Source organism: Cimex lectularius, unplaced genomic scaffold (assembly GCF_000648675.2).
Source record: "Cimex lectularius strain Harlan isolate CLEC.00 unplaced genomic scaffold, Clec_2.1 scaffold148, whole genome shotgun sequence".
NCBI classification, from domain to species: Eukaryota; Metazoa; Arthropoda; class Insecta; order Hemiptera; family Cimicidae; genus Cimex; species Cimex lectularius.
This window is the reverse complement of record NW_019392849.1, coordinates 395,481-420,899: the sequence shown is the minus strand read 5'-3', so window position 1 is coordinate 420,899 and position 25,419 is coordinate 395,481. Positions and strand designations below refer to the sequence as shown.

The 25,419-nt window shown below is 36.0% G+C and overlaps 1 protein-coding gene across 2 annotated transcripts in view; it reads right to left on the bottom strand.

Moving 5' to 3' along the window:
- The window catches only part of LOC106669003 (NACHT domain- and WD repeat-containing protein 1), a 220,857-nt gene that overhangs the window by 21,826 nt on the left and 173,612 nt on the right, over nt 1-25,419 (bottom strand). For both annotated transcript variants that reach the window (XR_001340852.2, XM_014398243.2), the window contains exons 6-9: nt 20,172-20,299; nt 5,913-6,048; nt 2,487-2,646; nt 1,308-1,947 (exon numbers count right to left, since the gene is read on the bottom strand). Coding sequence is in view for 1 of the 2 variants with exons in the window: in XM_014398243.2 (XP_014253729.1) it covers nt 1,308-1,947; nt 2,487-2,646; nt 5,913-6,048; nt 20,172-20,299 (1,064 nt within the window). In the remaining variant the exon portion in view is untranslated. The remainder of the gene's footprint in view (nt 1-1,307; nt 1,948-2,486; nt 2,647-5,912; nt 6,049-20,171; nt 20,300-25,419) is intronic.

Sequence of the window (25,419 nt, the reverse complement as noted above, 5' to 3'; positions counted from 1 at the left end):
AAGAGCATAAATGAATGTCAGATAAGATAGAGATAAGAATGAGAGGTGAGAGAGAGTAAGAAAAGTAGTGAGAAAATAAAGGAAGAGCGAGGGGGGAGAAAGAGAGTGTGCGTGAGAAAGTAAGAGAGCGATAGGAGAGAGAGTGAGAGAGACAGAGAGAGAAAGAGAGAGCGAGAGAGAGAGAGAGAGAGAGAGAGAGAGAGAGAGCGACATAGAGTGTAAAGAGTATGATAAAGATGAAAAGAGCAGAAATGTATATCAGATAAGATAGAGATAAGAATGAGAGATGAGAGAGAGTAAGAAAAGTAGTGAGAAAATAAAGAAAGAGCGAGGGGGGAAAGAGAGTGTGCGTGAGAAAGTAAGAGAGCGATAGGAGAGAGAGTGAGAGAGGGATAGTGTGTGGTAATAAGAGTGAGGGAAGGAATGAGTAAGGGAGAGAGAAAGAGGGTGTGTAAAAAAGAAAGTGATAAAAATGGGAGTGTCTGTGAGATTGTGATGAGAACGAGGGTAAGAATGAGGAAGTTGTGAATGAGTGAGATAGAGAGAGAGAGAGAGGAAAAAAGAAAGAGTATAAGAAAGATTAGAGTGTGTGTGTGAAAGATAGTGATAAGAGTGAGAGTGTTTGAGAGAGAGATACGAGAGACTGAAAGGGAGAGAGTCGGAGAGTAAAGACGCTTTAAAATGTGTGAGAGCGAGTGTGATGATAATGAGAAAGAGTAAGTGCGAGAATGCGAGGGAGGGAGAGTGAGTTGACTAAGAAGGGCAAAAAAGGTAGTACAATAGTGATAAATATGAGAGTGTGTCTCACTTTCTCACAATACCTAGACGTCTTACAAAGCAATGGTCGCATTCTCTCAAAGTGACGAGAGCGTATAAAACATTTATTAATGCAGTTAAGCGCTGATTGTGGCAAAGTAGCTAAAAAAGTGAAAAAATGAAGTGGTCGGGGATTGGTAGGAATAGACGGGAGTAGCAGGATAGAAGGAGAAAAAGCTTAAAGCAGCTTGTCAAATGGGAGTGGACGTAGAAAAGAAAATTGGGAAGTAATTGGTTGTAATAAATGTAAAGGTAGAAAGAGAAAATTAGGATTTAGTAGAGGCGTGTGCAAAGTGGCATGAAACGCCCCATAGAGATAAAATTATAACATGTTTTTTTAAAAATATTTTGGTTCGGTATTTTAGTTAGCTTTTATTATTATACCGGGTTTAACTAGTTATTTGTTAAATGTAAAAATTTTCTGAGGAGTAATTTTTATTTTGTAATTTTATAAGAGAATACAAAGGTTCAAACTAAAAAAAATTGATTACCTTTAACAGAGGGCAGCTCAAACAAACAGTCGGAAGATTTGAACCTTTCCCTTTGAACGGGTGTCAACTTTAGAACATCAGGTGTTAGGACGGACGTCACGACGATATGCACGTTCTTAGGCAGATTGATCGGTAGCCATGAAAGAGCAGCGACGATGTCCGAATCGAGTGGGTTCAGTCTGTGCAAGTCGTCGATCAGTATGACTAGCGTCCTGTCGCTCGATTCTTCGTCAAAGCGTCTAACCAAAGTTTGGAACCAGTTGTTGATGTAGAGCGGGTCGAAGGATGCGTCCTTAGGTATGCAGGGTCCAGCCGGCTGAAATAGGAGTAGCAACTGCTCGCATATCATCCGCACCAGCTCCAAGTTGTACGAAGAGCGTGGAGTCGCCCCGGAAAAGCGCAGAACCCTCAGAACCTTATTCCCGAACCATTCTTCGCATTCACTGTAAATCCTGGTTAGAACAGATGTCTTTCCGGATCCGTGAGAACCGAGAAGGATGATGGGGCCGTGCCGTGAAGGGGCGTTCATCATCAAAGATTTTACGTGGTCGATGGTGCCTTTCAACTTCGTCACCTCGACGACTTCGTCTAGGATTTGTTTGCTTAGGGCTAGATGAATCAGCGCTTCTTTAAAAACCTCCTGCCCGTTAAAAACCAGTTTTAATCAAAATTGAATCACCTTACTTTGTGGGATTGAGTTAGCAGACAATTTAGAATTCACTTGATTGATTCGAAAATATAATGGAAATTGGAACAATCTGTATTAAAAGAAGTCTATAAAAGAGACAAACGTTACTAAATCCTTATGTTCAGAATAATTTATAGCTCTATTTCCTTCAATAAAACCGGCCATTTACATTTACGGCGACACCATAAGAAATATGTTGTCCGATAAATATTCTATTAATATTTTTTAACGTTGAATAAATATCCAAAAACTAATAAACAAATATGGTTTTCGTTACTTTTTATCAATATTAATTCAGTTAAGTTGGTGAATCGATTGACAGAAATAGTATATGAAACCAGTGCTACATGGTTATATAACTAAAATGGTAAAATTTTATTCAGTAAAAATAGAATCATATAACAAATGTCTGCATGAATTTACAACTGAACATTTGATTTAGCCAATAAAGTGTATGAATATTATAATATAACATCAAATATAATACATACCTGAATAGCTTTATTTCTCGCGTTGATTTCTGGTTTTTCTTCGATATTTTTATTGATCATGTCCTGGAGCCTGGAGTAGACCGTTTCTTGAAATATAGTGAGGTACGTGTCATGCTTGGAACAGTCCGGGTCTAGTTTCCCCTCGTTTGCCCAAGGTACCCTGCAAAAATTATTGTTAATGTTAATGCGAGCAAAACGTGAACTTCCGTTGAATTCGAAGTAGCTAAAAATAAAACGCCCTCTGAACACGTATTTCCAATATCCAACTATCCAAGTTTTAGCGGTGATTGACGAGGCCACCGTCCTGTCAAAATCTATTTATTTCTGGGCTTATTTTCTAGTTTTTCAGGGTGATGTTGGAAACTCTAAACCCATTCATTAAAATTCGATCTGTAACTCATCTACAATCCGCGGGCAGGTTTTAGAACATAAATCATGCAGAACCTTCAAAGCAAACATGGCCATTCATTAAAAAGTCGGAACAACAATTAAAACTGTCTTCTGAATTAATCAATAATCTAATTCATTGTGTATTCCTATTCAGCGCTTACTAAATTACCCTCGTAAAGTATCACGTAGTCTTAGATTAGAATCGCTTGAACGCTAAGAACAGCCAAGAGACTTGGTAATGAATCTTCAAGTTAATGAAGGAAATACTGCTTTTTAAAGTTGCTTGTTTAGACCATACATTTATCTCGCGAAACCACGTCTTTAAACTCAAGCATAAAATCAACGAGTGAACTTTAATTTTAAACAATTAATCTGTGGGTTTGCCATTTATCCATTATTGGTTTTTATTCTTCAAATGACAGAAAGACAGACGTTCTTATTTGCGTTTTTTCATTAAAAACGCCAACATTTATAACAATTTGGTTTATTAGCATCCTTTATAAAAAATTACCATTATTTCTGAAAGGAAGTATCTTCAAAATAGGATAAATTGTTAGAAATAAAGGAAAAAATTATACTTTTTGTGCATGTTTGAATATTTAAAATGTAATTTTAAAAATAAGATATATGTATAAGCAAAACAATAAGGTTATATCAGGTGCCTTAAAAAGAACTATTTTAGTCGACAAAAACTTAACTGCTCCCTGCTTATATTTCTATACAGGCAAAGTTCGGTTGCCTTGGAGGATTATTGGATATAAGACTTACCTGGTCTTACCGCACTCACATAATTGGCAAAGTACGGAACATAATTACCCAACTCCATAATTACCTTTGACGTTCGCTCTTTGCAACGCTTAAATGAAAAGATTTTGCTAAGCCGTACAGTACTTGCAGTCTAGTTTTATGAGGATTGCGAAATTGCGATGCTGGGGGGGGCTATCGACCATTGGGACATTTCAGCTCACGACCCACATAATTCATACAACGCTAATATACCATCGTTCATCCTTTTACCAAATTTGATCCCTTTGTATTTATTTGAGTTAAGCCATGTGGTATCAGATATTCCTCCAGCACTTTGTGTACAATATATATACTCAACCTAGGTGAGACTCATATCTTCTCACACACATCTATACTCATATTATTTAAGCAATAGTATAGAACATAACTAGAAGATACCTATTACTCCTATAGCAGGTGGAAATAATACATTATACTCGCACTGTACAAAAACCAAAGTATGACACCTTTCATTTTGTTGAGATCCCAGTTAATTCCAACTATATCTACAGATGGTTTTATGTATGGGTTTGGAGTTAGTATCTATGGATATAATCATAAGACTACAATTTATATAGGTGTAACATTTACGGCAGATCAGATATAAACTGTGACTATTGATCCTGTAGCAGGGAGATCACAAGGGTCTTATCAATAAACGAAAAGCCATCCTCTCGGATAGATTGGGAACTCTAAAAGCAAGTACCTCTTCCATAGTAAGTCCAGAGCCATTTGAGATTGCATCAAATTCATGGTATTGCTTCTGTCAGACATTAAATGGATCAAGGTAATAACGGAGGTGTCATTTTAAAACATGAATACTAAAAGGTTTAACAAAATCACTTTGTGGCACGTATTAAACTTCTCCATTTTTATTTATAATAGAATAAATAGAAATACCTACAGAATGAGGAAGGAAGATAAAATGCTGACGTTAGAAAAACATTATCTCATACGACTATGAACAAGTGGGAAGATGATTAAAAGGCTGGGTATTACCAACAAAAGAAGAGCCAACTTCTCGGATCTGGTAGCACTAAAGGCAACTACCATATACCACAAAAAGTCTCGAGTTGTTTGGGATTGCGTCAAGGCCCTATCAGTCATTAAGAACAACAATAAATTACCATTTTCTGGGCACAAGGGACAAGCAATATAATAAATGATAAATTGCCTTGGTAATAAACTGATTAAGGAAAGTTCCGTTAGGACACCTATCGCTCCTGAACTCTTTTCTGAAGGTAGTGCGTGTCACTAATGACCTCACCCTGGCATGTTTCCCTGGACGTTCGGGGCATGAGGACAACGAAAAGGTTGACATGTAGGCCAAAAAGGGAAGGCCAACATGGACTTTCTGGGTCATGAACCCTACTGCGGCTTAGCAGCCTGCCACAAAAAACGATACATCTTAAAATGGATCCTCAATGAGTCCAAAACCTGGTGGAACCACAGGTATGAGGCACGCAAAAAGATTCACAGAAGGACCATCCGCAAAACTTACAAAAGAATTACAGGAGGGCAACCGCAACCAGGATTCTGGTTGGACACCTGACAGAGCACTGCACCGGATAGGAGTACTGAAAGAAGAAAGACTGTGCAGATATTGCCAGGCAGAGTAGGAGACCGCAGAACACATTTTATGTTTCTGTGAAGGTCTATGTAGGTGCAGGTTCTTCATTATCTCTTTCATTCTTGTTCATCACTTCTCAGAACCCACAAAGAAATCCTACTGTTTTGTATGAAATCAATGGAATAAAAATTGTTACTTACCCTTCCAAATAAGTCAGTGCTTGCTTCAACAATAATTCCCATAAATAAATTATTGTTAAGTAACGATGCTATTTAAATATTTTTCGAGCTTCACAAAAGAAGTATACAGTTTAAAAATAGTGCTGTTTAATTTCCATAGATATAGTGTGATCATAATAAATACGAATTACTTCCTCAGCAGTGCACGGTCCAGTTTATATTTACGACTATGAGACAGAACGTATTTTTCTTTATCCGCATATCAAAAATAATACCTGCTTTGCCGGTTCATAGCGTGAAACGGGAACACAGCCCGTTATCCCAAACGACGAGCAAGGCTGAACGATTTTTCAAGTCTATCGATCCAAATTCCAAAGTCCGCTTCAGAGTTAATAGGATTATTAAGACGGGAGGCGAGAGGTTAATAGGGAAGAGACGGGCTGCTTATTGTTTAATAAGTTAATGGTTTTGCATTTTAGCCCAGAAACTAATTGAACTCACGTTAATTTTATAATGTTGTCCTCGGGTAAATTTTCGGCGATGCTAATCTTGAAAGCTTCCATCTCGGGATTATCCAACGGGGAAGGGCAGTCTTCGAAACTCCTTATGACTGCCACCATGTGCTCGGTGCTTAATTCTGCAACAAACAATATTTCATTATTGACATTTTTCCGTAACAGTAAGCCGTCAGAAAAAAAAGACTTCAGGTTATCTATTTTTGTTTGTTGCGTTTGGAGATATTTAACCATTTTAGGTGTGTTTGGGTAATTTTGTTGGACTTATGTCAGCGTTCCATGTGTTTTGGTGTCTTTAGTTGATTAAATCTAGAAGGTTCTGTTTGTTTGGAACGGGTTTGACTGCAGATCCAGTAAAGTAATGGAGTGGTGATTTCTTAAACACGTCTCTTGAATAGTTCAAAAAACCCGCAAGTGAAGACCAATAAGTGACCTAATGTTGGTTCTTTTTTTTTTTTACCCATCCACTTCCCCGCCGTACCTAAGGGAGACCCCATACCGGCGGACCACGGTCACTAAACTAATTCAAATGGGATGCAAGTTTAGGAGATCTTATTGTGCTTAACGTCTTCCTTCGACCTTGCCCTGAAAGGGAAGATCCAATGAAGAAGGGGAATATTTTTCTTATTATTAATTTATTTAATCTAATAGGTCTCCCTTTTGCTCGTTAATCCTTTTGAATACATTTTCTAATAAATACAATATTTCAATAAATAACAATTATGGGTACAAGGAGAAACCAGCCCGGAATTAAAAGTTCAGGGAAACGCTAAGATCTAACAAGTAAGTTATCATAGGGAAAAAAAGAAGAAAAAAGAAAGAAAGAACAAACTAGTCAGGTACTTTATCGACTATAGCTCGGCTAACAGGCTTGAGGACTTCAAACGTCCTCTTTTCTTTAACCAGTTCGTTGAGGGTCGGTGGCCAAGTGTCGCGGAAGAGGAGCTTTAGTGGTTCCCTCACACTCTCAAGGAGGGGGCAGTTGAATAGTCTGTGTTGGACATTGTCATCAACTCAGCAGTCGGGACACAGTGGACTGTTAGCTCTACGGAATCGGTGCAAGTAAGCGTTAAAATTTCCGTGACCTGTCATTATTTGTGTGATCCTGAAATCTGGTTGAAACCACTTTGCTCTTGCTCGGTCCTCAGTACTGGGTAGAAACTCGGGGGTTAACCTTCCCTTGGTGCTTCTGTCCCATCTTTCCTGCCACGAGTTGTCTATCCAAACTGTAAGGATCTCCCGGATCTGCTTTCTAGGTGCAGTTCGTAGCTTTTCCCGATCTGACACATCCAAGTTTACCATTGTTGGCTCCTTTCCATATCTTAGCTGCCGGATTGCAATTCTACTGTGAAGGACAATGTCTATTGGTGCAGCGGAAGCAAGGACTTGGAGGGCGTGAGTAGGGGCTGTCCTATAAGCTTTAGTCGTTCTCAGGAGTGCTATTCTTTGACTCTGCTCGAGGATGCTTCTACTCCTGCTTTGCAATTTTGTTCCCCAAGCTGCTCCTCCGTACGTGGCAATGGGCAGGTATACGCTTTTGTAAGTGATGGAGAGCGCCCTTGGGTTAGTTCATCATCAGATCATCATGGTGGGTTCTCCCAGCACCAACTCTAATATCAGCTTGTTGAACTAACAATAACGGTTGATTTAAGAAAAAGAAGATAACTTTTTTGTTGTTTTGTTATTGCTCGCCGGATGTATCAATGTTAAACCAGACGATTAAACTAAATTAAGCGCCCAAATTTATTCAAGCATGCTAAATTCCTTGTCATTATGAATTTTCGGCTTGATACAATTTCTAACTTTTCCTCCAGTAACAAGCGGCGGAAACTTCGAAACGGAAAACCGGTGTATTGATTTCATTAGAGCAACTAGATATGTCCTTATCCAATTATCGAATGTGCAAGTTCCTCAATTGTTGGTTTACTATCGTTCTTTGTCTCTTTTGAGTTTAATAAGAAAAAAATCAATGATTTTTTATTTCGTTGTACGTCTAGTTAATTATGTTAAATAACAAATCCTCTACAATATATCCCATATTTATTTTTTTCATGAACGCAGTTTCGAAAAAATTACATCTTCCGCTCGTTACACAGATTTAGTATTCAAATTATTACTAAAGACGAGAATTTTCCCCAGGTATTTTTCACCCTCTATGAAGGCTTCCTGATACTTTCCACGTCGTAATTGAATGACTTGAAGTATGAAATATTATAAACGGTTGAGAAGACAGATAAGGAAAAGTTTTAATCAGATAAAAGTTCCCAGCTAGCCTCCATGAATAACAACGACTCATTTCCCCTTAACTTGGCATGTTCATTTGTTCCGAATTGAAAAGTTACTTCTTCAAAAATCAAACGTCCTTTTCCGCTCCCATTTACGTTGTCATGACTTGCGTTGAAATTGAATCGACACTGATATTTGCGTGGTACATTGATACTTACTATAATGTAACCTGAAATGAATTGACATACGAGGAACAAAAGGTACATAACTTTCGTTGATTTCTAAATTTAATAGCATAATGACTAATAAGGTGAAAATGTCTAAAAATTCCACGGTTCTAAATATTTTAAACAATTGAAGATCTCTCTATCTTTCTCTGCCTATCAGTCTTACTCTCCATCCCACTCCCTCACCATCACCCTCACTCTCTCACACTCTCACTCTCTCTCTCTCTTTCTCTGTCGGTCTGTCTCACTCTCCCTCCCTCTCACTCTCACTCTCACTCTCTCTCTCTCTCTCTCTCTCTCTCTCTTTCTACCTATCGGTCTTACTCTCTCTCTCCCTTTCTCTTTCTCTCTTTCTCTGTCTGTCGGTGTGACGATCTCTCACTCGCTCACTCTCTCTCTCTCTCTCTCTCTCTCTCTTTCTCTTTCTCTGTCTGTTAGTCTTATTCTCTTCTTTCTCTCTCTTTTCTCTCTCTCTCTTTTTCTCTGTCTGTCGGTCTTACTCTCTCTCTCCCTTTCTCTTTCTCTCTTTCTCTGTCTGTCGGTGTTACGATCTCTCACTCGCTCACTCTCTCTTTCACTCTCTCTCTGTGTTTTTCTCTTTCTCTGTATGTTAGGCTTATTCTCTTTTTTCTCTCTCTTTTTTTTTCTCTCTCTCTCTTTTTCTCTGTCTGTCGGTCTTACGATTTCTCAGTCTCTCCACTTTCTCACTCTCTCTCTTTCACTCTCTTTCTCTCTTTCTCCGTTTCTCTCTTTCTCTGCCTGTCGGTCTCTCTCACTCACTCTCTCTCTCTCTCTCTATCTCTTTTTCTTTTTCTCTGTCTGTCGGTCTTACTCTCTCTCCCCCGTCTTTCTCTGTCTGTCAGTCTTACGATCTCTCTCACTCACTCTCCCTCTTTCTCACTCTCTCTCTCTTTCTCTGTTTGTCGGTCTTACTATCTCCTCCCTCTTTCTCTCTTTGTTTGTCAGTCCTACCGCTCTCTCTCTCTCTCTCTCTCATCTCTCTCTCTCTCTCTCTTTTTCTCTCTCTCTCTGTTTCTGTCTCTGTCTCTCTCTCTCTCTCTCTCTCACTCTCTCTCTCTCTCTCTTTTTCTCTCTCTCTCTGTTTCTGTCTCTCTCTCTCTCGCTCTCTCCACACACACACATACACACACACTATCTCTCTCTATCTGTTTGTCTCTCACACTCTCTCTCCCTTCCTCTCGGATCATTTTTAGTAAATTGGACCACTGAATTCGGTGTAGTTGTCAAAGCAATGTATCTCCATGATTGTGTTGTGTATACATTTGTTCAAACGAAAAATGTTCATAGGGGAGAAATTTCTTTCCTTCCTTCTTCTTTCTTCCTTTTTTCTTTCCAATAAGTTTTTCATACTATAGTCAATTAAAGGCACGGGTTCGGCCGAAATTCGAACCTACAACTATCACCGCCAGCTTGGCAATTAACACCGCCCTAACCACTCGGCTAATTAGCTTCTCTGGACTAAAACAGTGCATTCTATTTTTTATAAAAATTTGTTTATAAAATAACATCCATAGAGGCCAGGGAACAATTATTAATATTTCTCGACTGGATTGATGTCGTTTTGTGCGGTCGATATCAAACTATGCTACATGATCCGAAGTAATTTATGCTGACCGGAAGGAAAAGCCTAAAGGATTCGTTTGTCTAGAATCGGACCATTAATAAGAAAAGAGCTTTGTGCCATTCTAGCATTAAAGGGACTGCTTTTGCATTGGGCGAATGCTTTCAATGGACCGGTTCAACGTTACACCTCAACAAGGGAAAACGTCACCACTTACGTAATCCGAGTCCCTCTTGATTTTCGTTTTATGAGAACAGACACCGGCCATCCAGTCGTTTGAGACATTAAAGCCGAGTGTGAGTTACTCCAATATCGAATTGTATTCATGTAATTCGAATTTAAAGAAATTTCTTGACCACGGTTCACGGCAAAAAAAAACAGTGGACACTGTACATTTCCAATTAAAAATTTAACTAAAAATTAACGTAGATTGCACATTATTGGAATATTAAATATACTCAAGGTTTATAAAATGAAAAAAAAAATGTTTAATTTACTACAGTTTTATTGTACAATTTGAAACATTATTACCAATTGACGAATTGTTCTTCCAAACTACGTCACAAGAATAAACCTTAGTACTTAACCTAGGTAACCTAGGTGTGCCTAGCCCAGTTTAGCGTCACTAAAACTCACGCTCTTATGTGCAGTGAACACTATATTTCTCGCCATTTACTTATAAGGTAAGAATACAATTTTACACATAATTAAAAACGACATATCAAACAGAACAAAGTAAATAAAAATTTATTTTCCGCTTTTAACCTGAATAATGATATTTAGGTTATTATTTAAGCTTTTCCATTGTACGTATTTTTTACTTATTGTTTTCGAGACACTTAAAATAAGCTAAATAAGTACTCAAGATAATTAAAACCTATCAATATATTATTATTAGCTCTCAATCTCACTCTGCAAGTATCAATAATTTTTTTTGAAAAAGCCAATAATGTCGCAAATTAGAGCAAAACTGGCGGTGTAACTTCAAAAGTCATAACGGAATATTAAGATCATCTGAAACTTGGATTTTGTAGCATAAACACTATTTTTCCATTATTCTCTTTTTCGGTGTATAAAAAAAAGAACAAAAAAATAAATAAATAAAACTGTTTTAACAAGGTTAGATAATTTGTGGTTTTGGGAAACACATAACTTCTCAACATTGTTTCAAAAGATTGTTTGAGTCTCTTACGTTTGAAAAGCTTAAACATTTTTATTATGAATATTAAGAATATTAAGATCATCTGAAACTTGGATTTTGTAGCATAAACACTTTTTGTCCATTATTCTCTTTTTCGGTTNGCTAAGGGAAGAGCTTTAAGGGGTCATTAACCAGTAAACTATATTAACTGATTGTCGTTGAAAAAGTCGAAACACCTACAATTATTTTCTTTTCCTACATACTGATGCCGTTTGTGTGATGTTGTCCAAAATGATCCACAATCTGATATTTTGTGTTTTTGGGAAACATGACTTCTCAACATTCTTTTAAAAGATTGAGACTTTTACTTTTCAAAAGCTTAAACATTTTTTGCTAAGGGAAGAGCTTTAAGGGGTCATTAACCAGTAAACTATATTAACTGATTGTCGTTGAAAAAGTCGAAACTCCTACAATTATTTTCTTTTCCTACATACTGATGCCGTTTGTGTGATGTTGTCCAAAATGATTCACAACCTTGCTAAGTTTTTTATAAGGAGTTCTCTAGACCACAAAAGTGAATTAATATTTTTTAAATGTTGACTCCTGGGACCGTCGGAATACTCTTTATACTTTTTATAATATTATTCGCTAATTTAAACATGTAGATTTTACAATCTTCAGTTTGATCAAACTCTGGTAATGAGCCAAATCAATAGTTATTGTTGTTGTAGAGTTGCTCGAACTTTCGTGACTCCATTAGGAAGTGCTATACTGGGCAATGAATATGACCGAAAGATGCCTAATGGTACATTAAAATCATCAGCCATCTCTAGGGATATTGTTAAAAGGCCGGATCCAAAGAAACATCTAAAATAGTGAGATTTATTCATGTGGGTTGAGGATTGAATAATTTTGACATTACCGATCATTTTTGACTTGCTTATTCTTGCTGAGTTGGTCTGCCAAAAGCGTTTAGGCATTTTGCTATCTTCAATGTTAGGTATGTTTGATTTATCGAGGGGAAAATGCCGAAACGGGTAAGAAACCGGTTGATAAAGGAGAGCAGAGCAAAAATAATCTGTAACGATCGTCAAACTGAAGAAAAAACCAATTTTGTCAAAATTCCGCAAAGCCAAGAGAAAGCAATTCGCAGCTGACATCTTTCATAGACTTTTTTCACTGGTTGAAACTGAAATGTTGAAACTCTCATTAAGATCTGTTATAATTATAAGAAATAAATATAAACACTGAAAACTCTAGCTAAAAACGAGGGGTATTAAGATTTATTTATCGATTGGTTGTTAGTAAAAAGAATAAAAAATATAATTTTGAAAGAAGCAACAATCGGACTCCGCCATACCATCATACCTTGGTGAACTATCGGAAAAAGTAGATAAAATCATTAAACGGGGCGGTAGCTAATAATTTAAATAAAGTATTTAAATAAAACAAAGCACATCTACAATTTAAATTTAAATACAACAGTGTTACACATTTTTAACAATAGGACGGAACTAAATTGGTTTGAACAATTTAAAATGAAAAAATATAAAATTAAACATGCGGACAAATGCAAAAGTAGTCGATTTTGATTGGTCTCCATTTTGAAACATGCATTCACATAATATTCCACATAAATATTAATCCTTAGTTTAAAATAGTTTTTCTTACAGTATTTATTACGATAATATATTTCTGTGAGTAGAACTATCATTCAAGAAAAGAGAATGCCATACTCATCAAACAATTTTTACCACCTTTATTATTTTTATGTTTCATAAAAGTGAAAAAAAAAATGTTGAAGAAAGCGGCTTAATTCGGGCGTTATTACACTCAAAAACAAAATAATTCATAGCCTGATCAATAAAAGTGAAAAGAATTAAACATTAAAAGACATGATAAGAGGGCGAGTTTAACTTTACTTTTTTGCAAAACTATGCACAAGTCAGTGCGCAGAGTTAAAAAATTTTATAGCCGAAAATATTTCGATTTTACCCTGCTCGATCGCCTGATTTTAACACTTCGAGCACTGTTTTGCAAAGTTTTCTCAAGTAGTTTATGTACAAGGGAAACAGTTCAACTCCTTAGAGTAACTCTAAAATATTGCATCTTAGAAAAACAAAGCAACATGCGACAAAAGTCCGTAAAGAAACTTTTAAACCTCTTCCGAAACGAATGGTGCAAGTTTTAGAAAATAACGAAGGGTCGGCTTATCACTGAAAATACGGCTAAAATAAATAAGAAATATTCTATTTTCAAGCTTTTCGATGGATTAAACTAGAAATAAATTTACACGTTTAAAATGTTATTTTGTTCTTTCTCATGATATAAAAACTAGAAAGTTTGGCTTCAACAAGTCAACACTTGAAATACCACAGTAAGCCAAAATCTTCAGTAATAAATGAAATAAAGTTTTTCTCACAACGAAACTTTCCTGAACTTATTCCTATATACTATTTTAAAGTAAAAAAATGGGTGCTACCTGGTCGATAGGTCTGGGAGGAAGGGATTACAAGATAACATGGAAGTTGGGATACATGTAGAGGTACAAAATTGTACATATATTGTTGATTAAATTTGTTTACAAGTATCCGAAATTTTCATCCAACTTACTATCAACACTTACTTATTTTCCGACTCGACAAAGACATAAGCACATCCAATGTATTAAAATCATTTCTTCGCCATTTATTCATTCTTAAAAATTTACTAAATCAACTTAATGGGGATAAATAACATTTGGTAATTTTTGAAAAAGTAAAATAATTTAAAAGAGGTGGTGAAACAAAAAATATAGGTAAAAATGAGGCCACTGGTGAAAAAGGAAAGCTTCCACTGACCGTATATTCGTCTGGCAAAGTAAACCGCAATCTCAGCGCTGACTAATGTTCAACCCCCTTTTCTCAGGGGGTGGTAAATTACAGTCTCGCCCTTTATCTCTTTCGTAAAAATTTCAACGGGTCGGGAATTAATTACTGACGGTGTTGTTTTCGCTTGAGTCAAATCCGAAAAAATAAACACATTCGGATATTCGCGAAACAGGACAGGCACAGGGGAATTCCATTGGGCAAAGTTAAATTGGATACCGAACTAGTAGTTTAGAAGCTGTGATGGGTATATGGAGGACCGGCAGTTCCAGCCTGTTTCAGCCGACTTGCTTTACAACTTACATAAGAATTATTCCGTTTTGAAGAGATACTTTCTCTATGTCATTAACACCATACCCATAAAAAGAAAATAATTATATATGAAATTAAATAAAAACTAAACATATACACAAAATAGTAATACATACTTTTTAAAATCCAGAATAAACACAAACAAGTTTTGATCTAGTACTCCCTTAAATATAAATTTTGTCCATTCTTATACTAACAGTTTTACCTACGTAGTTGCGTCGGATCCTTTGATTTTGGCCAATCTGTGCTAGCAACAACGATACATTTATGATTTATATAATATGTAATAATCATGATCAGACATACTACATATTCATCACTTAGCTGAGCGTATGGAGAAATCTATTAATTTTTAATTAATGCAATACTAAACTGCCAAAGTTCAGTAATTTAAATTTGTAACTGGCATCTGTCAGTAGGTGAACTGTTGTCAGTAGTAGGAAAAAATTGGTTATTTCTGATTTCCTTTAAATCGATGTTATTAGAGAGTTTGACTTGTTTTGACTCAACTCTGCCTAAACTAGGCTAACAAGAAAAACAACCCAACTAATAATATTTCATCACTTATAATATATATTCTATCTTTAAATACAATCATCAAACTGTTTTTACATGTACAAAATTAATTTCGACAGTAAAACAACTAAGTGATATAATAATTTAAATAAAACAAGAGACGTATGAGAAAAACGCACCTAATTGTGAACCTACTAATAATGAAGATCCAAAATATCTTCCTTAAGAACAAAAGCAATTCCTTGACAAAAAATCTGCCCTTTTTTAACCTTCCAATTTCCCTAGTTGCATCAATATGTAGGACAAAAGTGGTCGCATCGTTTCAGACTACAGCCCAGTGTAGTCAATGAAAAGGATTTATAGACAAAAGTCAAAAAACATTGTTTAAAAAAAATGGTTCTAATTGTCAATTAAAATCGTGTTAAGTGGATAAGAAAGAAGTGTTGAATTTATCGAATGTTGTATATCGGATTCGTAAAGTGAATGTCCAATCAAACTAGTTAGTCAAATAAAACAGGCAAAAAGAATTTGTGGTGATACTAGATCTAAAAATGGTACTCGACTATCAATACATTTGCTAACAAATGGGAATAAATTTGATTTTTAAATGTTTAAATAATAGACAAAGAGTCTCAATTGCTCAGAAGAAGAATAAAAAAGGTTTTATGTATGAAATAATAAATTGCAATAGTTAAACATACTATGGGCTTAAGTTTATGAAGGTCTTATTAATTTTAAATAGTGGCGGTATTTGGAAAGTAATGCCTTCTCATAAGGTTGCAATATTAATGTTGGGATTAAGTCGTTCTCGACAGAATTTGAAATCGTATATTAGAAACCTAATTATGTCAATTTTTAGACATATTTAAGATAGTTTTGTAAAATCTATAGGGTTATATCGATTTTTGAATCACTATAAAAATATGGATTCATAATTTGTAAGAAATACAGGCTTTGATAAGGTCCTAAAAATAGGTCAAATGCTTGGCATTAACAATANGCGCATGAAATAATTTGTAATTCATACTGCGTTAACTAATTAAAATAATACAGACGAAGTAACTGCTTTGATAATACTAGAAATACATTACATTACGTTCCCTTCCCAGATAATTTAAATAGCCCACTTCTCTCACATAACCGGACAATTCTGTTTGCTTTCGACAATCCCTTTCCAAATCGAGCGACATTGATCCTGGTGTTCCTCAAGGCTTTATACTTGGACTCATCCTATTTTTTGGCTATTTTAACATAACACCTAGCCCAAAGAATGTAATAATTGTTTTCTTTGCTGACGTTATCTCTCATTCTTCTTCTTAGCTGATAGGAACAATAACGATTAAATTAAACACAATGCTATGCATAGAAAGTAGCTGCAAACCATTAGAAAATTAAAATTAGTCGTAATAAAACGGAAGCATTAGATTTTAGCAAGCGTAGATCGTTGCTGTACTTGAAAGTTCACATTGACCGTGCACTTCCGACACGTAAGTTGTTCAAATATGTTGTGTTGATGATGAACCGTTAATTTACTTTTAGCTCCCGTGTAAATAATAAGGTGAAAAGCAGCTACTAACGTACTCTGCACCAGTCCAGTCTGCGACCGACCAATAAACGCCTAATATCAGAATTGGGCTCTACCCCCGCAAGTGGCGTGAAAACAAGACAGTGCTGATTCCAAAGCAGGGTAAGAATCCCTTCAGCTCCTCTACATGAGACGATTACCATAGCCCCGATAATGGCGAGATTGTGGTGGCCACCCACCTATGCCTGTGCGTATGACCTTCGTTGTCACCCCATCAAGATCGCCGGTACATCCACGCATGAGGACCACCAGACCAGAGAGGCGCTGAGAAGGACAGACTCGATTGTACCGGCCGAATGTAGGAGATATGGGACCGGCAATGAGGCGCTCTCTCACGTTCTCTCGACTTACCCAGAGAATCACTCGAAGATAGCGAGGAGGTACGATGAATGGCTCCACGTCCTCGTCGCCGGTCTTCTCTTTCTTTCAGGTCGCGGTCGAGGCTCCCCAACGGGCACCGGACGGGTTTAGTCTGCAGCCTGATGTTGTTGTCACCGACGAGGATGGGATAGTTATCCTAGAACTCGCGGTGGCGTATGAAACTGCGGGCATGTTGGACGCGGCTTGACCTCAAGGCGGAGCAATATTGGGTATTGAGAGAAGCCCTCACGGGGCTGCACCAAAAACGCCACTTTGTTGCAGCTGGTGTGGTAGTGGTGGCAACGATGCATACCTGGGCGTACAAAGGCGACGCTCCGAGACCTCTCTCTAACGGCCGTGAGGTCTTCGCTGTCCATTGCCTGCGGCCATATGAATCGGGAGCGTAGCGACCCGTCCAGTGGCAACGGCTGTTGAGCGAGCCACCTAAAACGACGCACCTGGCATGTTATCGGGACACACGTTTGGACCCTAGGTGCTGACGAATGAGATCAGTACGTAGGGATACGAAAACCGGCAGAGGTCGGAAATAGGTTAAATTTTTAGTTTGATCACGGAAAAAAAGTAATAGACTACTCCCGATACACACGCATATCAGAATTTCACACCGCGATGGTACTTGATTACTTCACAATTGAACTATTAAAGTTTTTAAGTAATTCGAGACTAGTGCGTCGTACTAGTCTCGCATTTTTCAAATTGCTTCTTGTATCGGCACAATCTACAGTCAATAACAAGTATAGATTAGACGACAGGTTCGTGCACAAAAGAGTAATGACCGTCTTCTGGTAATAATTTGAGTCTATCATGCCTATCAGTCCATTTGTAATTCCAGCTTTTGTAATTAAACTAAATTACCAGTAAGCCTCGAAAATCATCCACTCCGTGTTGGAAGTAGGAGGACAGACGGTCTTATCCTCCGGTCACCGAGTTCTGGCTCCAGCGACCATCAACAGCACCCAACGCGATCAGTTCCTAAATCCAAACCCATTCACAATCTCACGCATTCTTAAATAGATTATTTTCTATTTAGGTTTCTCTCAATTAGGGTGATGGAGTGCTCGATATCCTTCCATCACATTTTTCACCTGTTAGATCACCAACCTAATTGAAGTTTGATGGCTTACTGATTATTCCCCCATAGACCTACTCACACTACGCAGTCACGCTGATAAATACGTTCACTCACTCTGAACACACAGGGTACACAACAATGTCGGCACTTTGAAAAATAAAACAACCCTATTTTTTACAAGAATCTAAACTGGAGGCCCAGATACTCGCTGCTGTGCTCAATTCTCTTATGGGGTGGCATTCTTACGTGCTCCCTGTTTAGAACCAAAGGGTTTCCGTAATTTGGCTACGGTAGATTGGTTTTAATCTTTATCCCCCAAAAGTAAAGTGATATGATGTTATCATACAAAATTATTCATAATTATAATTATTTAATTTTATATTTTTAAAGGTAGAAACTATAAAGATACTGAAAAACGTAAAAGAAAGGGGCTGTTTTGCAGGATTTGAAAACATGTTGAAAACTGTTTCACTGATGTGAAAAATTACCCAATTTTCCATTTTTCCAAAGATTAGATTGTCTGATTTTTCACAATGATGACGAGTGACGTCCAGAGGATGATAATAATCTGTGATAGGTAGAAAAGGTATATTGAGATATGAATGAAAGAGAGATTTTCAGCCCGATTTCATGACTTCATACCGTTATTTCGTACTACAAAACATACCCGTCACGTAACATTAATTAATTTTTTAAAAGTTGATGTGCTTCATTAAACTTTTTAAAACACGTACTCGTTTTAAAGCACACTAAACACAAGCACAAGTAACTTAAAAGCACACCGAATTAAATATGATATATCGTAGGTGTAAATGTAAATGTTGGTCTGTGTTTTATTGAATATTTTCGTTTTTCAGATTTTCCGAGTTACAATTTAGGTAACAGAGAATCTTCTTGTTAATTTATTACTTCATACTCTTTTTTTACATTTATATCGGGTAGAGGCTTCTAACTTATCGACTACCGTATAAAACATGTACGCGCTTATACGAGAGATAATGCTTAGCGGGGATAACGAGCAGACGGATAGCCGGGTGGTGAAAGATAAAAGCCAACATTTCCGAGAAAATCAGTCGGAGTTGGTCTATACGCGTTTCAGTTGAATGACATCCTCGCGAAAGGGTTGTGCTGTTGGGGCGGTTTAGCACCCGTGAAATGGCACTTTCAGGAAAGGGTGCATTATTCAAAGACAGGACTCAATCGCAGGCAGGGGGGAAGCCGTCAATCACCAGATGAAAAAGACTGCTTTTTACATCGTCCCTTGGAAAAATAGGCTTGTGGGACAAAGCATCACAAATAAACAATCAGACTACGCGGCAAATAAACAAATCCTTAAGTGCAATTTGTACGATCAAATGAATAGGCTTATTATTTGGGGGTCACGAGATACGGTCTGGTGGGACAGAAAGGGTTTAGAAAAACATTTCCATTATCGTGCCAACGTTTCGATCTTTATTGAGATCATCTTCAGGGCTCAAAGTGTTTGTTTTCCGTGTAGATGTGTCGTCCTTGTCTGACCTGTTGAGAGTGCCCAATTATTAAATATGATTCTTTAATTCTGATTTATTAAATCGGTTTTAATTAAAAAATGTATGTTAGTATTACCAGTTTAAATAATTTATGTTTTATTCTAAACAGACCAAATGACGGAAGATTATAGGATATAATTAAATTGAAACATATCTATGGAAGACATTTCGATCATTTGATTTAATTCCCTAATTTCATGGTCCGCTTGACCAATTAATATATTACAATTAATTAAGGTTTTTAGTAGGCAAAAGGGAGGGAAAATTGAAAAGGTGCGGTTGAGATAGGAAGTTAATGTCCGAGCGGATCGAGGTCACGATAGCTCAAGTGGTAGAGCAGCGGCGTATCTAGCCGAAGATCGTGGGTTCGAATCCCGCTCGTGCCCTTGACTTTTTTATCTCGAATAAAAACCTTAATTAATTATAATTTGATTTAATATGAATAGTTTGAACTTTCATTAANAATATATAAAAAAGATAAATGGTGGAGTGAGTGTGTTGATCAATCTTTTTAAAAAGGTGTACCTTCTCACAGTAAGTTGTTTTCAATGATCCGGATTTCGAGCTTCCTGCTCATTATCAAGCTGTGTAGCTCCTTCCACCTGATGATGAACTGTAGGCTCGAAATCCGGATCGTTGAATACAACTTACTGTGAGGAGAGACTATTTTTTAAAAAGTTTGAAATGTAATATGTTGAGTAAAAACACAGGAAAATGAGTCGATAAGAGACGCTGTAATTATTTTTAAAAAACAAACAGGCTTGTATATATATAACATAATGTGAAAATTTGACATCATGTACAGACCTGCGGCAACGTTGAACTGATGCTCCACTGATGAATTCATGAGCTGTCGGTTAGTCTCGACACCTTGAGATTTTAATTTCCGAGCTGCTGGTTTCAAGACTTCTAAAGCTGATTTCATCTCTTCCTCACTAGAAAAACAAAAAAAATTGTCAAAAACAATTAAAAATCAAGAGTAGCTTGAATTTTTCATATATGTACGAAATGTTATTAACAATTCATTTTTTACGTATTTGTGGGTTTTTTGTAAGTGAATAATTTTTGTCACATGTGAGAACTTAACGTCCAACTAGGGAGGTCAGAATAGCTTTATAATACTTTTTCACCTTAAACTTGAATGAAATTGCAAGGTCTATGCGGGCCTCTTTGACCTTACAAGTTACCACTCGGTCACCGGAACGATCATGTTCCCTTAGCAGTATTTGTTTATATAATAAAACAAGCTTGTTGTTTTGAGCAATGGGATTGATCAAATGGATTATATTATTCATGAAAAACCGTTCTCAGACACAACTGGCTCTGACGTCAGGCAGTTCGAGGCAGGGTGATGAGTGGGTCCCGGCCCTAAAAGGAGAAAAACGACCCAGGAAGAGGGTTAAGGAATAAACCGTTTCGTCTACATACTAATGGAAAATGCTGTATCTTTTAAAGAACGTGGGAACGTTAGAGTTGTAAAACCGTTTCGCCGGCTGAATTACGACCACAAAATAGGAATGAAGCTCTGGTGGAAAAGAAGACCTCTGGGCCTTATGTGTGACTTTTTTCAGCCGTTATTGACCACTTTCTCTGTAAATCACTTCATCTCACATCTATTGAGCAGCTACCCTCTCATGTTACTTTTTATTTAGTAAAATTTCCACTTACAATTACATTATTATAATTCAGCGTCTAATTATTTGGTTACATCAATCCTAATTTGTCGACAAAAAAAAAATCACTATACAGAACACTACTGCAACCGATTTGGACTAGAACTGTGGGGCACCTCTAAACCTACCAACATCTAACAAATTCAATCCTTCTAATCCAAAGTCCTTAGTATTATAGTTATCGCTCCTTACTATGTCTCTAACCCTACCCTTCACAATGACCTCAAAATACCCTTTGTAAAAAAATTAATTCCGTCCAAATTCACCCAGTTCCACGACAAACTCTCCATTCACCCCCAACCAACTAGCCCAATTCATGTCCAACATAATCCATCCCTACAATTCTGTCCGCCGATTGAAGGGGAGATGGACTCAGTACCTCCTCATCAAGGACTAACCTTGTACAAAAGTGGAAGACCAACAATGGTTGGCGACTCCCCACAAGATATGATATACAGTGTATACATGTAAATATGTAAATAACCTCAAATTACGAGATATTATTGAGTATACTGTCCTTCACTTAATACATTGATTTATACATTCGCCAAGCTTTCGGCTTTATTGTTCTTCTCTATATTTCTTTCCTCTTTCGTAGTGCTCAAAACATAATAAAAGTATAACATTGTTTTAAAGACATCATAACATACTATCAATAAAAACCCTAATACTAATAATTTTTAGAGGCATTAACAATCTACAGTTAAATTTGTGTTACAAAACACCTTTCTACCTTGTAAACTTAAAATATCATGATATACAGTTTATATTTCAAAATGACTACCAACATAACTACCAAATAGCAAAAGAACTCCCCAATTACATTAAAATTTAGTTATACAATAGAACGATGTGTGTAAGATAATAAATAATAGTAATAAATAATAAATAGTAAATACAAATAAAGTAATTATAACATGTTGTGGTATCATCACTGTAGGGCGAAGGTCCTGAGCTCGAAGCCAGCTGTCCTAAATTCGACACCGATGTACTTACATATGTTTAAAAAAATAATATATTGCAAATAGTGAAAATAAAACAATTTAATAAATAATCTATATATGCTAATTTTTCAACAACAAATACATTAGCATCTAATATGTAATATTTCAATTTAACAACTAGTTTACATCCAAAGATATCCGCAATTCATCCTCTTTAATTGTATGGTAACGACTCCCATAAAACGAATGCTGCTGAGCTGAATTTGTGTAAAAAAATTGTTATTGTTTTATTTTAAAATCGATTTATTTTCAACATGGAATTATTGAGTCTAAATAGTCTTATTCAAATATGTTGGTAAACGGCAGAGAAAATTTCATATTTTTAATTTTGAAGTTTTTTCGGAGGATCTACGGAAGAGGTCAACACAGAGAAAAATTTCCTTTCGGCTTCGCCGAGCTTTCGACAGTTCTTATACGGTCATCTTCAGGGCCTGTTTTTATTATCATATAAAAAAAATTAAAAACATGAAAAAACAAATGGCACTAAAATTGAAATTTTTAATTATCTTACTTAAACCTTAATGGGGAAATAAAAAGAACATGGTGTCTTGGGCCCAGAAGTACATTACGTTTTTTTTGTACGTTTTTTTTTGTACTTTTTTTTTTTTTTGGTGTACTGTGCCCAAGACACCATGTTTTTTTTATTTCCCCATTAAGGTTTAAGTAAGATAATTCAAAATTTCAATTTTTGTGCCATTTGTTTTTTCATGTTTTTAATTGTTTGTTTTTTATATGATAATAAAAACAGGCCCTGAAGATGACAGTATAAAAACTGTCGAAAGCTCGGCGAAAACCGAAAGGAAGTTTTTCTCTGTGTTGACCTCTTCCGTAGATCCTTCGTAAAAACTTCATGTTTCCAGCAGGTCGATAACCCAGCTCATCGTTACGTTTTTAATTTTAATTTTATATAAAGTAAAACCATTATTTATTAAGATTTATGTTAGATGTTTTGGAAATTTACACCCGTCACGAGCAATCTTTTATAGTTAAAACATTATTTTACTATATCCATATTGGATTTTAAAGGATATGATTAACATACATTTTCTATGGGCAGCTTGGCCAAAATAGAAGATGGTTATCTATTAATACTTGTCCATACTACATACTTATTACATACAATATATATGTATATATATATATAATATTTATTTAAAATACATATTAATGACCTTTTACGTTTTTCCAGCATATCCGAGGTGCGTCAACGACCCCGAATGCGCTGCAAGAACTGTAACTGCGTACATGACGAGGTTCGCTCAGGTGAGTTTCATTTTTTGATTGTTTTAAATCTCCCAAGGATACTTCAATCGGCAAATCCCTGATGTTATGATTCATTTTTATAATTAATTAAAGCATTACCGGAATAACAATTCATGGTTGAAAGAAAACATTCCCATTAAGTGGACTATTGAAGGACCTCTAAACGCTTATATCATTGATCAGTATACGAATATTTTAAGAGGCCTCTACCTAACGATATTCAAACTTTAATCTTTCCTGGGCATTTTGGTATGAATTAAATTAAATTCCAATGATCGGAAATACACTACATAATTTTTTAAAATGTGCTAGTATCGGGTTTGGAAGAAATCTTACTCACATGAAATTTGCCAAAATTTGTATAACATTACATATAAGGTCCGGGACGAAAAGATAGCCCACCCAATATTTTTTCTCTTTTTTTATTCATATAATCTTTTTATTTATTTTGAACCGATTTTCTCCATTAGGAACTGAAAAAATACTTTGTAAGAATTAATGAATAATACTTGATTTAGGGTGAGACAAAAAGATAGCACACTTGTTGTTTATTTACAAACAAAACCAAATCCCTCTGAGTAAACAAGGCTAATTCAGTACAGTTTCTGCATTCATGCATATTAGTGCGATGGGACGAGCAAAACCATTAACACCAGTTGAACAAAATATCATTCAGCGAATGAAAAATCGAAGANGGGGAAGCCAAATATAGAGATGAAAGCTTGACGGATTTATAATACAGTGTACTAATTGAAAGACCGCATACCTAATAATATCTCAAACCAGAGTGTAATCAAAGTTGGTCGATAATGGAATAACCTCGTAAATGTACTAGTGACCTTTTAGCCGCTGCCGAAAACACAGGACCGAAATAAAAGGACTGAAAATCTGAAAAGCTATGACAGGCACATGTCATCTAAATTTCAAATTTCAAAAAGTTGTATCGTTGAAAATTTAAAATTTTCCTTATAAAAAGACTACTAACTTTTTTACCGTTTTAAATTTTATAATTATAAATTTATTTGATAATTATACTTCAGCAACATCCTTCAGCCTTCTACCGATGAGATTTGTCGTTACCCCGACCAACCATGTGTCATCAGTCAGTTTATTACCATTAGAAAGGTATCATCAATATTATCTGATAGTAAAAATTGAGATTATTTTGATACTGCTCATAATAAGGATGTGAAAAATTATTAAACAACTATTAGTTTTGATGATTATACTTTCTTTCCAGCTTGGAAGTTAATGTTAACATAAACTGAAATGCTAAATAGAAATTAAATTGCTATGTGTTCTGAACTTTGGATATTGAACTGTTTGTCCAAGTTGTTTTATGAGTATAATAACTCATTTACAAGACCGAACTCGAACATGGGCATCTTGTCTGGACAAGAGAGGGGAAGTTAATCCGATAACAAATCCCTTAAGTCTTCTAATAATGCTAATTGTCCTTACTCCGTTTCTATTAATAAACTAGAACTCCTCAGCTTTAGAAACATGAAAGGAATTTCTCTCGCGTTACATCGTCCTGAAGAAATGTTGAAGGCATAAACATTTTTCCACCGCTCCCTCTCGGTTCCTTTTGCTTTACAACTTTTTCAAACACTCCTCTGCTCCCGTCATATTCAGCCGGTATTCGATAATGCTCTTGTCGCAATGAACAATTCCTCTTTTAACCGCCATAACGGGAATTGTTTTTCCTCCATTCGATATTTTCCTACAGCAATATACCAACAATTTGCATTTTTCCATTTTGACAGAAAGTTATTTATAAACATATGTTTACAACCTTGTACCTTTATTTTAAGCCTAGTTGGTTATTTTAATTGATTATACTTTCTATCTAAGGTCTTGGTTGATATAAAAATGCTAATGTCACGAGCGGGATTTGAACTCAAGTCCTTTGAATCATGACTTCGATCCAATTGGACACCCACTCCTCACCTCTACCTTAACCATTCGAATTTCTCATGTTTTTGCCATATTTTCATTTCAACCAAGACATTAGGTAAAAAGCATAATTAATTAAAATATTTAACAGGTCATTATGACTACTATATATATATATGTATTGTTTTTACAATATATATAGTTTGTTTAAAAAAAAAA